Here is a 16,350-nt window from a genome sequence, read left to right as displayed (position 1 = left end):
TTGGATTTTACCCCTTATCTGCTGTAAGAGTGGCTCAATTGCTAAGGAGTAGAGCATACCAGACAAAGAGCACCCCTGCCTGATACCTCTGAGAGCTTTAAAAGGAGCACATAAACCACCGTTCACTTTTAAAATACTCTCAACGCCACTATAAAGAACTTTAATAAGGTTAATAAAATTTTGACTAAAACCAAAGGCCTCTAAAACTCTCCACAAATAACAATGTTCAACCCGGTCAAAAGCTTTCTCTTGATCTAAAGAGATAAAACCACAGTCTAAATTCAGCATCTTGGAGACATCTAAAACATCACGAATCAAAGAAATATTATCAAATATAGACCTACCAGGAACACAGTAGGTCTGGTCAGGATGAATGACACCATCCATCACTCCTGCCAATCTGTTAGCCAGGGTTTTTGAGAGCAGCTTATAGTCGGTGCAGAGTAGTGAAGCGGGCCGCCAGCACTTGATGTCAGTGAGGTCACCTTTTTTGGGCAAGAGGGTTAAAACTGCTCTGCGGCAGCTCTGTGGCAGCTGGCCATCAGCCAAGCTCTCGTTTAACACCTCGAGCAGGTCCTCACTTATTTCTGACCAGAACGACTTATAAAAGTCAACTGGTAGACCGTCGATGCCTGACACCTTCCCGGACTCCATTCCTTGGAGGGCCTTATGCAGTTCCCCCATACTCAAAGCACCAGAGATCTTGCCATTGGCTTCCTCTGATACCTGGGGTAAGTCATCTAAGAAAACACTTTCACCCCTGTATCCTGCCCCAACTTCACTCTTGTACAAGCTCTCATAGAAACCCACTGCTCTCTTACGAATCTCTGAAGGGTCAGTCAATAAACTTCCAGAGTCGGATCGTAGAGCACGGATGGCTCTGCTTTGACCATTCTTCTTCTCAAGACTGAAGAAGAATCTGGATGAAGCATCCATCTGGTCCACACTCTGGAACCTCGACCTGACCAGAGCTCCCTGTGCTTTGATACCCAGTAGGTCAGCCAACTGTGTCCTTTTATTTAAAAGAGAGTCAAAATGACCCTGCACACCAGTTGACTCAGCCAATTCTTGAAGCTTTAAAATGTCAGTCTCCAAGGTGTTCATAAAAAGAGTTGTCTCTGTAGTGACGTTTTGAGTGTATTGCAAGCAAAACTGTTTTATTTGGGCTTTCCCGAAATCCCACCACTGTCGTAGGGATCTAAAAGAACTCTTTGTATCTCGGAAATCATCCCAGAACAATTTAAAAGTGCTCTTAAAAAAACTGTCACTTAACAAGGAAGTGTTTAGCTGCCAGTACGCACTTCTTGGTTTAAGAGAGTTTAAAAGCACAGAACACTGCACCATACTGTGATCAGAGAAACTAAGAGGGGTAATAAAACATCTTTTTAAAATATTACGGTGATGCTTAAAAACATAAAACCGGTCCAGTCTTGCCAGAGAGATCACACTGTCCCGAACATGAGTCCAGGTGTACTGCCTTTGTGTGCCATGAAACTGTCTCCATACATCACATAACTCATGCCGCTTGACCAGCTGGATCAGACGGTTACGAAAGGGCATGTGTGGTTCAACATGATTTCTGTCCATGTTTGTCTCTGCACAGTTAAAATCACCACCCAAGAATAAATATTCTTCCAAACAGCATTTCTCTAAAACAGATAATAATGTGTTTAAAAACAACATTCTTTCTGTTGTGGATGTTGGGACGTACACACAAATAAAAACACAAATAAAATGTCCAAAAGTAGCTCTTACTTTTAAAAGTCTGCCTTTAACCACCTCCTCCACCTGATAGGAGTGTGGACTAAAACCCTTATTAAAAAGAATAGCGACCCCTCCACTGAGTGAGGTGTTGTGACTCAGGACAGAGAGCCCGTCCCACTCCACTGCCCAATCAGCAGCATTCCTCAAATCACTGTGTGTTTCCTGTAACATTACAACATCAAATTTTCTTTGTTTGATCAGTTCAAACATCTCTGCTCTTTTTCTCATTTCTCTTGCTCCATTGACATTCAAAGTCGCAATGTACATGTCTCCCATGTTTGGAGAAGAGAAAGAGAGTAAAAAGCACAGCAGCACTGCACACACACACATCACATCAGCAGACAGACTGTCAGGGTTTCTTACTGCCTCCATTAGAGTTCTCAGAGGTGATTTTTGTCCACATGATTTTTAACCGGTACACTTCTCTGTCTGTGAACAGACCTTCTGACCTAAAAAGCCTTGTTTTCTCAACAAACTGTGCTGTGTCTGGAAAGTAGTCCTGTACACACACCCCTCTCTTGTTTTTTGTAGCTCTGAGGAAGATTTTGATGTCGTCCAGCTCATAGGAGCAGTTGGAGAAGTCACACTGAGAGAGACTGATGTTGGAGTCAGAAGACTCATTGCCACTCTCATCAGAGAACTCCTCATCTGCTTTCTTAGCTCGAACAGCTGAAACAACACATGACTTCTTCCTCTTCGCTGGGACTTTAAAATAACTCTGTTCCGTTTCCATGTCAACGCCATCACACAACAGATTGGGCTGGACTACATTAGACGCACTTTCACTGGGTTGCGTGCTCGTGTTAGTGGCAGGTTTATGAGAAAGAGTATTTAACTCCGCATCATCAGTTTTATTCTCCACAATCACTTTTTCGGGGGCAGTTTCATGAAACATATTACATTCACTCGCGGGTGGAACCGGAGCATCACCGTCCCCCGCTGCACCCGCACCTGCACCGGTCTCTGCCGCAGGCGGAGCCGCGTTTGATGATCCAGCCTCACCCGGATCTACATTAAAGAGCAACATGCAGGTTGAATTTATAACTGAATTAATACTTTATATTGTCTGCAGAGGTCTTTTAAAAACACATATGTAGAAATTACTAATGAAATCTCATTTGATGTAGAGATTTTGATGAAAATGTGCTAGGCTCTGGAATACGCCTTTCCCGCTATAGCAACGCGTCATATGACGTAGGGCGAGGCAAACAAAAAGAGCTTCATGGTCAGCTCTCTACTGTTGGGTGTTGATGTAGTTAGAGCAGTAGTGAGAGACAGAAAGTTTTAGATCGAGTTTTAGAGAAGCCATAATGGTAAATTATTGTGTTTGTGCTGGTTCCACGAATTCCAGCCTGTCAGGACATCGTGTCCATCATTTTCCTTCTAGGAAAAACAAGGCTTTTCGGTCTTGGGTGCGTTTTGTGCAGGTGAAGAGAGCAGACTTCACTGCCGCGTCTGTTACCACACACTCGGTCGTTTGTGGCGCACATTTCACTCTGGAGAATTATCGACCTGGAGATTTGTTGGAGTCTCGGATGGGATTTCGGAGTAAGGACCACGTGAGGCTGATTACTGATACTGTTCCCTCGGTGCACTCGATGGAATCAAGTCCACCGTCAAAGTTTACACCGGATTTTGGCGCGGGCGGGACTCTAGGACCAAGTGCTAACGTTAGCAGACATTCTGTGCAACGAAAACGAGGACTTAGCAGAGTAAGTCTTACTTTTAATTATTTTAACTCTTAATTTGTGTAATTTCGTAATAATAATAGTATAATATGACTGAGCTTTAGGACAGGTTGTCGTAACGTAATTGTCTGCCTTCTGAAATGAATTTAGTAGTTTGCACAATGCAATAGCTATTGGCAGGAAGCTAGCCCAACTTTCCCGTTTCCCCCGCATTTCAATTCAAACTGTTCTCCCGCCGCCCTCCCGTCTGATTTTGTATCCCCGTAGGCTAACGTTATACTCTCCAGTAAATTGCAAAACCACACCGGAGAACTCGGTTTCTTCATTCGCATACATTGTAACCTGAGCTTGAACTTGACCAGACTCCCTCGCCCATCGTCACTTCCGGTTAGTGCTTTATAGACGCGAAGTTATTTTATCACAATTTATCTCAAAATATCGTTAATGGCTAAATATATATTACTCCAGTTCAGAAAATCTAGTTGTTTTATCATCAACATACACTATGCTATATAGGGGTGTCCAACCTGCATGTTGCTCTTTAACATCAGCAGCCGCGGAGCTGTTGTTTTTACTTTTCCCAGGACATGCACGAATTAAATGACCCACCTCCCCACAATTAAAACATTTCATCTTGTCTGTCGTTGCGTAGATGACATAATCAAAATCATCGATTTTGAAACGCAGTGACAGATCAAGATCAGCGTCATCTTTAATGGTCATATAAACAAACCTCCTAAAAGAAACAACATGTTTCAGCAGAGGAGATTTACATCCAATTGAGATCATTTTTATCGGAGACACTATTTTACCGTAACGGGATAAAACTCCCGCTAAGGTTGCATCACTAATGAAAGGTGGTACATTAGATAGTAAAACTTTTCTCGATGGCATTGAAAGTGGAAGAACAGGAGAAAACACATCACTGATAACTATTCCAGTCTCAACAAGCTCATTCGCTTTTTCCACAGTGCTTAGAAAAATAACAGTGGCACTGTTCATTCTTGAGGCTGACATGATGTGCTCATGCCCCACAACCTCACCTACAGCCAAACAACAATCCTCAATGCTCACCGCGGACGCCACCTTCACCCCATGGCACCGCGTGAGTTTGCCCAAACCCTGCACACCTGGGGCCGACGTGCTGTCCGCAAAAGAAAGGACGGTAGCACGCGGCCCAAAACAAACAAAAACACCAAAACCCGCTAACAATAAACCAAAAAAGAAAGAAAAGAAAAGTATAGAAAAAAAGTATAGAAAACACTCACAAGCTCCAAACGCACACTCGCACCACGCTCAACAACCACACCGGAAGTGAGAGAGAGAGAGAGAGAGAATGTATAAATGTAGATCATTAATTCAGTTTATTTAGTTCATTAAGGTTAACTTGATACATAACTGATCATAATGATTTTATTATCTGTTTTTCTTTAATGATTTTCAATGTTTTTCCTTTTATAATGTGTCACAAATATTCAGTCCAGCAGGAAAAACAAATGATCAGAAATAAATGTTCTCAACTATTCCTGATTAAATGTTAGACATCATTATTTTATGGAGGAGGTGTTGTGAACTGAACCAGAATTACATGTTTATACATTTAGGGGGAAAAAACAAATTCTATTCAGCATAAGATTGTACACAAATATAATATTATTCATGAATAATTCTTTCATAAACAGAAGGGCGCGAGTGAGCCTGTCCCGCCAGCCGAGGTGAGACGGGGTTTTACAGCGCTTTCTACATCGTTCCCAAGAAGGGCGACGGGTTACGCCAATCTTGGACCTGCGAGTTCTGAACCGGGCATTGCAGAGACGTGCATCCGGCATCAAGATTGGTCATTTGGTTGTTTCTTAAAATAATTGAAAAATGTCGTAAATACAATCAAATGCAATTAATGCAAAACACGAAACGATTACAGGTACTTGAATAGACCTCTTCTATGACGAACATGTTTCAATTTCTGAGTTCAAAGTCATTTTGATATTTTGTCTGGGGCTTAAAGACAAAAATGTCCCGTGATGTCACATCCAGAGACAGTAAAACAAATATCAGTCTCATAGGAAGATGAGAGGTAAGTGTGAAAAGAGTCATTTGTCGATAGAAAGTAAACCGCTGTTGTGTTGTTTTTTGTTAGTTTTTTCACCCGTGGGTGTGAATACAACCTACTTAGTCATTGTGGTTACCACTTGATCATGTGTTTAACTGAAGCAACACAAAGTGCATAAGTACAATATAAACACACACATGTAATCCAGAAACTATCTGACAACACTCCTGCTGTGCATTCTCCTAAACAGAAAAATTAAACATGTGTATGTTTTGACGTGCGTGTTGAATGAAGGCCAGACGGCCGTGAGCGACGAGAGGTTTGGGGTTCGAACGGCTTTAGTGTCCTTGACTAGAGGAAGTGTGGAGTTGAGGGAGAAGCTGTGGTTCTCAAAAGAAGGGTTTTCAGCTGGGCTAAAACAAACACAGCAACCCACAGGAAGTCAAAAGAGTTCTCAGACACCTCCACAGGGTCACCAAACACCAACCGAGAACCAATCGCTGCTCAGAGTCACCGCAACTAATCTACAGCGTGAAACATAGGCCGAGTTCAGAATGGCACACCATCATACTACTCTTACCATTTCTGCCATAGACATATATGCCATATACAGCACGACCAGTGTAAGACGATTCCTGAACGATTGACTCTTATGAGACGGCTCTAACAGTGTATGGCATGGGCCATATATGTTTGGTTGAGCACCTGACTCAAATCATTTGGGGTCAAAGTTCAGGTGTTCACTGGATGAATGAGACACGTGGTCAGCTCTGGACACTTCTGCCTCCTGCTGGTCAACAGAAGCACTGAAGTATCTGCAGTCATGTTGAAAGCACATCTATTATCTGAACAAGTATTTCATTCCCAACACAGTAACGACACCAACATGTGCTCTGCAACAACAGCTTTTATTGAACGCTCTTGAAATGATATTCAGTTTAAATGATTACAGTATGTGTTATAGCAACTGTTTATGATGTACAGATAAAAACAAAGACCAAAAGCACATCACAAGAGATTAAAAAACAAAGAAATGAAACATGATCATTTATAGCAAGGCTTCAGATTTGCTTCATTTATTTGTTTCACATAGTGTGAAGGAAGACATATATTTTTATTTGTAAGTTTGAAGAGGTTACAGGCAACAAGAACATTGAAGCTGCCAGAAATGCAACTGTTAATGACACACTGATTATTCTTCTTGGTGCTGTTAACTCTGTACACAGTGAATTTATTTGTACTCTGGTATATGTTCGGATCTCCTGTCCATTGACCTCCGCTACTGCAGATCATATTAATATTTTTTAGATTTGATTTCTCGAGGAAGGATTGGATCGGAACTCTGCCACAAAGACGTATACCATTATATTCTTTCATAAGATGCTTTGTCCATGTCCAGTTGTCTTGTTGATCAGTATTGAAGTCATCGGGGAGAATGTGCTTCTGTTTGAACTGAGCATGATCATTTTGATATCTAGCCATAGGCGGTGGGCCGGACCTCGAAATTATGAATTTAATACTTACCTCACAGCTGTGTAAGTCTTTTTTTGCTGAGGTCATGTAATAAAATCGTATAAGTACTACAGACATTATTTCCAACTTTGTTGTTTGCACATTTGACGCAAAATGTCCTTACAAACTCTTACTTTTTTAAACCGGCAAATAAGCAGGAGTACTAATCATAACGTTAGAAAACCTCCCGTTTCCTTGACAACCAATGTAAATAATGAACACAGATGACCAGGAAGCTGCGTTCTTGAAATTACAATTTTGCTGTAAATCATTAAAAATGTAAATTTAGTTCTGTAGTTCAGTAATACTGAGGTAAAAATGAGGTGTTTTATCCATTTAGCCTCAAATGTAAAAAGCCCTGTAACCCCCCTTTCCCAGACAAGTTGGGCAAAGATTGTTCAATGTACAAATTTATGGGTGAACCTGCAAACCACAGAGATTACAGTAGCTGAAAAAGCCGTATTGGCATTTAACTTAAATTCTGAAGACGTCCAAGATGTGCCGGCTAATGTTGGATTTCACAGAGAATGCTACATGCTCTTCACCAACAAAGAACACATAAGAAGAGCACGTAAGAAGATAGAAAATGCAGCTAACAACAGTGAAGGTTTGTATCAAATGTATAATTTTTATATAAAACGTTTCATTTATATACGTTTAACCCCTTACTAGTCAGCCCCAATTTTGGCAAGTGATGCATTCATGACATCCCCAAAATAAAAAGGTTGCTGCTCAGAAGTCATTCTGAATATACACATAACCAACATATATTTAGAAAGCCAACCCTTAAGAGTTTACATTTCAAGACTCAAAATTAACCAGACTGTTATTAATATTGAGATATATAAGCTCAAACATAGAAACAAAAACAACAAATATTAAGAATATATTTATAAAATGTATAAAAATATTATGTGAATTTAGGATTGCAACTTATAACCACAACTAAAACATGGGGATTTTTTAAAGACAATCATCCCAGACATCCTATTCAATATTCTATAATAAAATCAACTAATCGAATATTCGAAAATCGTGACTCATCCCTAATTAATATTTTAATATTTCAGTGCAAGTGGATGACATGACAAGTAGCAAAAGGCAGTGCAATATGTGTGTAAGTGGGGTCAAATGTTCATAGCAAATTTAAAAATCAAAAAAATAAACCAATGTAGCAGCATCATAGTGTAAACTACCAGTGTATTTGTGCAAGAGTCAATCAGCTGCCCTTAGGTTATTGGAGGGTGGGGGTGGAAGGAAGAGGCTCTCTATGATTCCCCTATAGAAAGTTAAGGGGATGGATTTGTGGGAGATGAGCCTTCCTCAACTGTGGGAGGAAGTGCAGAGGTTTTTGGACTTTCTTGGCCAGGTTCTGTTGGTGGTGTCGATAGATCAAGATGGGTCATCTGTGATGTGGGATACTAAGCAACTCCGTGATCTTGACCTGCTCCATTCATGGTGCTGTTGATGTGATGATTGTCAACGATCACCTCTGTAGTCATTTGGGTGTGGAGAGATATGATGTTGTCCTGTCCGTGTCTGTGTGTTAGATAAACAACTGAATTATATTCAGATAAATAAACACAGAAAGCACACATTACTAGATCATTTTAAATCACATTTTTCATCTTGACATTTGTATTAAGATGCTAACCATCTTAAACGAGCTTGACAAGACTACTGCAGTTCTGACCACAAATAATTTTGTTAAATAGCTCAAAAACAGCCATCTTTAAATAAAATATTTTCCACCATATTCCATCTTATACCTGTTCTGTTATGTAGGTGAAGCCCAACCACTGACAGATGTAGCTGAACCACTGCCTCATTGTATAAACTGTGACAATCAACCATAAATGGCTTATATAACTCCATGACTACCACTATAAAGTTGTATGTTTGTTTTGCTTTGACCTCTTTTTAGCTAATAATGAGTCTAGCTTACTTGTAGCCTAGGTAGCTTGCTATAAACCAATCCAACCTGGACATACCTGTCAAATTATTTCCTACTGTCTTCCCGTTTAAATATTTACCCGTAATTATCCCGTATTTGAATACTCTTTACTTAGTTCATTGTGTATGTACCGAATGATTTGGATTAGCCTAAGCAACATACCGTTAGACCTAGCTTTACTGCTCCACTACCAACATTCTTTCGTGGCTACTGTTCTCATCAACGACAACGCATATATTCACGACGAAGTATAGCTTGCAGTCTTAAATACAACTTATATGAAAAGCATTAAGATATAGGGGTGTATAATCATTGTAAAACAAATCTTACCTTGACGTTGTCTTGCCGAGACACCTGGGTTGTAGACTCATTTGACTTCAGACTGACGCGAGTCACGCGACGCCGGTTCAACGAATAACGTGATTGGCCAAATCAATTCAACAAGGTAACAACACAAGCGTTGATTGGATCTCACTCCGGCCAACGTTTGTGATCAGCTAGCGAAATTAAATCTATTTTTATACTTTAATGTGCAACAATTGGCGTTGGAAACAATCGGTAATCTTTTTGTGAATTATTCATACAGACAAATAAAAAAAATGAGCCAGACAGCTGCTGGGTAACTATCAAATCAAAAACTAAACGAGATAGACGGACTCGGCCCACCGCCTATTAGGCGTCTCCACGCCCCTCCAACTGACAGTAGACAGGCTGCCTGTGTGTTTGCGAGCATTGACAGCGTGTGAAAGGAGAGATGGCGAGGAGGTGCATTTTTGGTTGTGACACTCACGGAACACTTTTCCCATTCCCTAAAATTCCCTCGTTACGGTCCAGATGGCTCGATTTTTTACATTTTGAGGAAGGAGGGATAACAGAGAGGTCACGGATGTGCTCGAAGCACTTCATGCGTGAATGCTTCAAAAATTGGACAGAACACGAAATGGGGTTTGTGAGATATCTGTCATTAACAGATAACGCGGTCCCGTCAGTGTACACCGTTGGTACCTCACAAAATTTGACGGTAAGTTGAACTAGCTACAACCAAGCTCTTGAGACGCTGAACATCATACAGGGCTGCCAACATAACTTTGTCATATTATGCTTAATAAAGTAAATAAATGTTTAGTGCGCGTGTTTTGGAGCGTGCGCGCCAAAAACCAACATCACCACTTGAATCAAGACAGATTCGACATAACGGTCACCTCTTACTCTTTACAAAGGGTAACATGTTGAAAAATATAGAACAACTTATTGAAATGAATCATGTCTCATGCAATTGCTCAATTATTTTAAAAATCGACATATAATTGTATACAAGTTGTCAATTTTGATACCAACTGACAGGTTTCCCTGTATAGTTTACAACATTAAAAATTGTTTTGTATATTCAAATGAATCAATATTGAATCAAGATCAGAATCTCAAGCTTATGAATTGAATCGTAATTCTAACTCCAAATTGAACTCAAAAGTTGGCAGTCCTGCACAATCTATTTTGCCCTTGTACCGATATCATAACATAATGCAATTCCTGTTATACAGCCCGTAACAAGAGATGTGGCCTGTCAATGTCATGCACCATCTTTGAAAAATGTGTCAGTTCAAACGGAAACCCACAAGCAGCAAGACGGAGTAAAGGTAAAGTTATAGGCTACTAGCTATGTTTATCTTCATTGTATTAACTGGTCTTCTTGTGTTGTTTCATGTGTTTGATTGTCATATGTGTGTGTGTTGAAAATTTCAGCTGTTCAGGTGAAGCCTTTCGGCCACTCTGTTGGTGTGAGTGTTGGTACAGGTATCGGAGCTCCGTGTCTCACTTCAACAACAATTAAAAGGCCACGCATGGAAGACACTGTGTTCGATGAGAGCTCAACATACGATCTTCTTGGCGAGACCTTAAGTAGCAATTACAGAAAATAAAATTAATTCAAATATTATACTTTAATCAGTTCTTAAAACTTAGTTCAAGTTCATTTGTGCTTTTGTCACTTGAATCACAAGTTGTGATATTATGTTGCTGTTGTGTATATATCTGATTAATCTGAAATGCTGCCAAACAGTTACCCTTAGAGACATGCCAAGTATCGAAATAACATGATGTATGTGCATCTGTCACACTGTCTTATATTTGTAAATACATAATTTATCCACAGAATTAATCACACTTTAAACAACCCCCCCTTACCAATTTTATCCTTTTCATTTCCACAAGGTTTTATTTGTGTAAACAAAATAAATTGTATAAATTGGTCATTGTTATACATTTTTTATACTTGTGTAATGTGATATCTTCCAGGTACTGTCAGCACTCTGTCTGGAGTGTATATGTCCCAGGACATTTTTTAATCATCAAAAGAACTTTCTCCAGCCAACAATTTTATGGCACTGGAGGACTGGACAAAACACAATGCTGGAGATGGCAAGGCATTCTGGAAAGGCCGTTGTCTTGGGTGGTGACATGAGAGCTGATTCCCCAGGTTTGTTCATTTTGAGTGAAAAATAACAACATTCACTTTCATCTGGTCATTCCAACCACAGTATAAGCATTATGAAATGTCTGAAGCATTGAAGAATTTTGCATTTTGCAATATACTGTAGAGACATTGGATTAAAATGTTGTTCAATGTGAAAAATATGGTCAATAAACCAGTAACGTCCTAAACTTTTTTCTGTTCTACTCTGATTCCCCCTGAAGGACACTGTGCCAAGTATGGAAGCTACACGATGATGAACCTGGAAGACAACAAGGTGGTGGACATTCAATTAATCCAGGTAAAAATGCAATTTACTATGGCACTGCATTAATCTATAATGGCATTGTTGTGTATGGCTTTCTCACAATGAGTGTGTATACAAACACAGCAACACTTTGATAACTATCAAAACTTAAAATTATTGTGCATGTAAACATACTCATTGTCTTGGTTTATATGGTATCTATTAACTGTCAGGATAAAAGTGTAAATGTCGTTTTTTTTTTTACATCTCAAAACATGTCTTTTGTCTGCTAAATTGAGTTTTTTTTTTTCCATCTCTCAGAGTAATGAAGTGGGTGCAAGTCCACGCATGGAACGCGAAGGGTTTTTGAGAAGCCTCCAGTTCCTGGAATCAGCAGGGTTAAGGGTTGGTGCAATTGTCACAGATCGGCATCCTTCGATACAAAAGTATCTGAGGGAGCAACGACCTGAGATCCAGCATTATTTCGATACTTGGCATGTCTCTAAGGGTAACTGTTTGGCAGCATTTCAGATTAATCAGATATATACACAACAGCAACATAATATCACAACTTGTGACTCAAGTGACAAAAGCACAAATGAACTTGAACTAAGTTTTAAGAACTGATTAAAGTATAATATTTGAATTCATTTTATTTTCTGTAATTGCTACTTAAGGTCTCGCCAAGAAGATCGATGCACTAGGGAAAGAGCGTAGTTGTGGAGAGGTTCTGGCCTGGAGGAGAAGTATCATAAACCACCTTTACTGGTGTGCATCCTCTTCCAAGACAGGTGAAGAAGCCGTGGAAAAGTGGAAGTCTGTAACCAACCACGTGCAAAATGTGCACCATCATAACAGCGACTTATTCCCAGTCTACATGATTAGCCTAGTTTGGTAACAACCATGAAGATAACTATGGCTGGGTTGATAGAGTTTTTATGATTAAATTCCTATTTACAAGCTCTTGACTCAATTCTAATCTTAATTCAATTTGATATTGAATTTTATTCTGAAATATTTCAGATACCTTTAAATTTTCCATTATGGAAAAAAAATATTTATTAAATAATGCTTTAAACTATAATACTGAAAAATACTAAAAACTATAATACTGAAATCTAAAACTAAAATATTAATTCTGCTAAGAGTGAAACGATTGATTTTTTTATAAGCCATGACTATAATATAAAAGATTACGACTGACAACAGTCTGTTGAATTCAAGTGCCATAGTGATATACAGATGCAATGGGATTTAATAATCTATATCGATATTTCCAGCCATAAAAATTACATTACCGGTAGTTATATGTTGATAAGGACTCTCTGTCTTTATTAGGCACTAAAGCTTGTGAACGGTTTTGCGACCTGATGATAAACCAGCGACTCCTGAAAGACGTGTCAAAACTGAGTCCTCACCATCAGACCTCCACAGTTGAAGGCTTCCATAGCCTGATATTGAAATTTGCTCCGAAAAATGTGGCATTCTCTTTTGTGGGAATGTTGAACAGGTGTGACAGTTTAAATGTCTTTTAAGTTCATAAATAATGCTGTATGTGCATCTGTCACACTGTCTTATATTTGTAAATACATAATTTAACCACATAATTAATCACACTTTAAACAACCCCCCCTTACCAATTTTATCCTTTTCATTTCTTAATTTAACTATGTAGGTTGCACCTTGCTGCTCTTCACTATAATGAAAATTCCAATCGCGAGTATGCATGCAACCGGAGTGGTGAACCGTCTATCAAAGTGAAATGGCCAAAATACAAAAAGGGGGATCATTCCCTTCACTACACAAAAACAGCACCAACCTACAGTAAGTATAAAAGGATAATGTTACCATACAATAAATATGGAAAATATGTAGATCTTCTGCAAAATTAGATATTCAATTAACACATACATTACACATTATACATGTTGTTTATGGTAAATGCAGTTTGATTGACCAAACTGTTGTTTGATCCCAATTGTAGAAAAATGTCTAATTAAAAAATGCCAGGTTCATTGTATTTTTTGCGTTATAGACTACATGGAGAGTCTGCTAAGACTGTTTTTTGAGGAGGTGGTCATCAATCCTGTCCCTTACCAAGAGCAGATTAATGAACTGAAGGTTCCAGACCACTTATGTGCTGCCTTTGACAAGCCCGACCTACAGGAATCTGAAGTCAGACCCTGGTCCCGTTTTACACCGATGGAGTAGGAGCAGGTTTAGATTGTGTGTGTGTGTGTGTGTGTGAGAGAGAGAGAGTGTGTGTGTGTGTGAGAGAGTGTGTGTTTGTAATTTTTAGTGTTAAAATGAATCTTCAAAATGTAATAAATGAAACATCAAGTGTAATTAAAGTCCTTTATCATTATTTATTACATACAGTTCACATACATATCACTTGCTATTGTGGATGTAGTGAAGGTAGCTTGAAGCCTGTGTATCTCTCTGATGTGAATGTGGATCTTATTTTAACAACAACACATGATGGGAGGACAACACGTATTTTTCATACACCATCTGACAAAGGTCCTGTAGGCGGTGTGACGGTATCGCCTAAAGACAAAAAAAGGAAACTACATAATAATGCATTTTTGCAGGACAGAAACTGACTGTTGCAGATATGATTACTCACTTACTCTTCGATAGTAAAAACATCTTGGTCATAGTCACCATAATACTGGACCAAGGATGCATATTCAACTTGAAGAACCCATGGGTTCAAGCTGACCGCTTCAAAACCTGGGTGTTGAGTCATGCATCCAGTTTGCATTTCTGCTTCTGCACATTTATCAACAACCTATATAAAAAAATAATATTACAATTATGTATATTGTGAGGCAGTGGTGGCTCAGTGGTTGAGGCTCAGGGTTACTGTTGAGGCTCAGGGTTACTGACCAGAAGGTCAGGGGTTCAAGCCCCAGCACCACCAAGATGCCACTGTTGTGTCCTTGAGTAAGACACTTAACTCCAGGTTGCTCCGGGGGGGGATTGTCCCTGTAATAAGTGCACTGTAAGTCACTTTGGATAAAAGCGTCTGCCAAATGCATAAAAAAAAAAAAAAGAAATGTAGTTTTAGTATTTTACTATTTTACTCTAGTATTACTAATTTATTCTAGACTGTAGTATATGTTATGTAATGTATTAACACATAGGCACTGTATTACAAATGTTAAGTTTTTTTGAAGTCATAGAGTTTGCTATCTTCAGTTCTACTCAGCTGCTGTGTCATGTATAAGCTGATTAATGACATTATACCCATTCTCTGCACTTCTGTCACAAACCTGCCTAACCTCCCTACAACATAGTCTTTCAGGACCAGTGTCCATGTGCTGGCAGTAGCCACAGGAGCACCTGAATGAAAAGCATAGTACAGTTTAAGTTGACAAATTAAAGTTGTGGTTTAATCGTGGTAAGCTTAATTATCTGTCAATTATAGATGTAGGCAACTATTCTAGACAATGTACAACATTCAAAAACTTATGAAAACATAAAACGCAGGTTACTATCATAACGGTTAAGGTTTCAGCAGTAATAGAAAATAAAAATAGTTTTATAATTCCAATTAGTGTTACCATTGGGACACATCGAGATGCTCGCGAGTGTGAACTTGCTCCTGAGCTGCCACGTCCAGGTGACCATTCGAACCCTCCGCGTGTAACGGCTCAAACATGTAAGGTCTGATTCCCCCCGTGACGAAATGATCCTCCGTGTGTTCCTGTTCTTCTTCATCTTCCTCCTCCTCCTGCTGCAGGAAGGGGACTGCTGGCGGTGTTTCAGGCGGCGAGTAATCCTCAACAACCGATTGTAAACTTGCGTTAAGATCTGCCTCCATTTCTGAATGAAACACCTACTTTTTTAGATCCAATCAGGTGCTAGTTGGAAAAAAAACCACGCCCACCATTTTGCCTCATTTAGTATTCCGTTTCTCTCTCAAATACGTCACAACACTGGAGAAAAGTCGTTTGCAGCTTCCGGTTCACAGGGACTTTAAATAAGGATGTTAAAAACTGTGGATTTAGTTGTGGTTACTGGAGTTAAAGAGGTACATTTTTAGTGCATTCTTTCCACTGTTACCGGTGCAGAGGGGGATAAATAAGCACGCTAATGCCTTAATACCTCTAATTTTCAATACTGTAGTTTAAGTTATAAGTTTACATGCAATTGCAGTTTTTATTCCTTATACTGCTAAAGTTACTAAGGTTCCATAAAACTTTTATTAGAAATGTGTGTTTTTAGGAAGGATGTAATTTTTGATGTAAATGTACTTTTGATACCTGAGAAGAAACACAAGAGCTGTTGTAAAATGAGGGAGAGATTTTGTTATTGCATTATAGGTGTACTGAAATATGATTTCATTTTATTTTATAGTAGCCTGTAGCAGTCCATTTAATCACTGAATGGTAATTGAGAGAAATGATCTGGCCTTATTTATAGGTCAGGTTTTGGTAAAGAGTTGGAAACATCCTGTAGCTGAGATCCATTCCACGGAGTGATACAGATCCAGACGTTCTCCCAGAGATTCATAGATTCCCAGTCCAGGTGGCTGGGTGGCGAGCCAACCGTGTTTGATTCTGACTTTAGACGGATTGTCAGGATCTCCTTCTTCATCCTTATGGTGGTAGGACAAACATGACATAAACTCAAAAGGGCCCCAACGTTGGTAACTGA

The 16,350-nt window shown here is 39.3% G+C and overlaps 1 protein-coding gene and 1 long non-coding RNA gene across 4 annotated transcripts; one reads left to right on the top strand and one right to left on the bottom strand.

Annotated features, from left to right (window-relative positions):
* Window positions 1–9,695: 9,695 nt before the first annotated feature.
* On the top strand, window positions 9,696–13,972 carry LOC127653206 (uncharacterized). 3 transcript variants are annotated; one of them, XM_052139808.1, is made up of 9 exons: window positions 10,543–10,605; window positions 10,712–10,762; window positions 11,264–11,444; window positions 11,663–11,739; window positions 12,007–12,193; window positions 12,363–12,476; window positions 13,024–13,195; window positions 13,361–13,509; window positions 13,721–13,972. In XM_052139808.1, the coding sequence occupies exons 3-9, from the start codon at window positions 11,375–11,377 to the stop codon at window positions 13,894–13,896; spliced, it is 945 nt and encodes a 314-aa protein (XP_051995768.1). In that variant the 5' UTR covers window positions 10,543–10,605; window positions 10,712–10,762; window positions 11,264–11,374; the 3' UTR covers window positions 13,897–13,972. The 3 variants fall into 3 exon arrangements, with proteins under 3 accessions (XP_051995770.1, XP_051995768.1, XP_051995769.1); XM_052139809.1 differs by lacking the exon at window positions 10,543–10,605 and having other exon boundaries at window positions 10,757–10,867; XM_052139810.1 differs by lacking the exons at window positions 11,264–11,444; window positions 11,663–11,739; window positions 12,007–12,193 and adding an exon at window positions 9,696–9,989 and having other exon boundaries at window positions 10,510–10,605; window positions 10,712–10,867.
* A 351-nt stretch (window positions 13,973–14,323) lies between these two features.
* LOC127653220 (uncharacterized) lies at window positions 14,324–15,486 on the bottom strand. The gene is made up of 3 exons (XR_007971782.1): window positions 15,255–15,486; window positions 14,578–14,716; window positions 14,324–14,479 (listed from the first exon to the last, which is right to left on the bottom strand). It is a non-coding gene; the product is annotated as an uncharacterized LOC127653220 (long non-coding RNA).
* Between the last annotated feature and the right edge of the window lie 864 nt (window positions 15,487–16,350).

This window comes from Xyrauchen texanus, chromosome 12 (assembly GCF_025860055.1).
Source record: "Xyrauchen texanus isolate HMW12.3.18 chromosome 12, RBS_HiC_50CHRs, whole genome shotgun sequence".
Taxonomy (NCBI): domain Eukaryota; kingdom Metazoa; phylum Chordata; class Actinopteri; order Cypriniformes; family Catostomidae; genus Xyrauchen; species Xyrauchen texanus.
The sequence above is the reverse complement of the archived record's forward strand: the minus strand, read 5'-3'. Positions and strand labels throughout refer to the sequence as shown.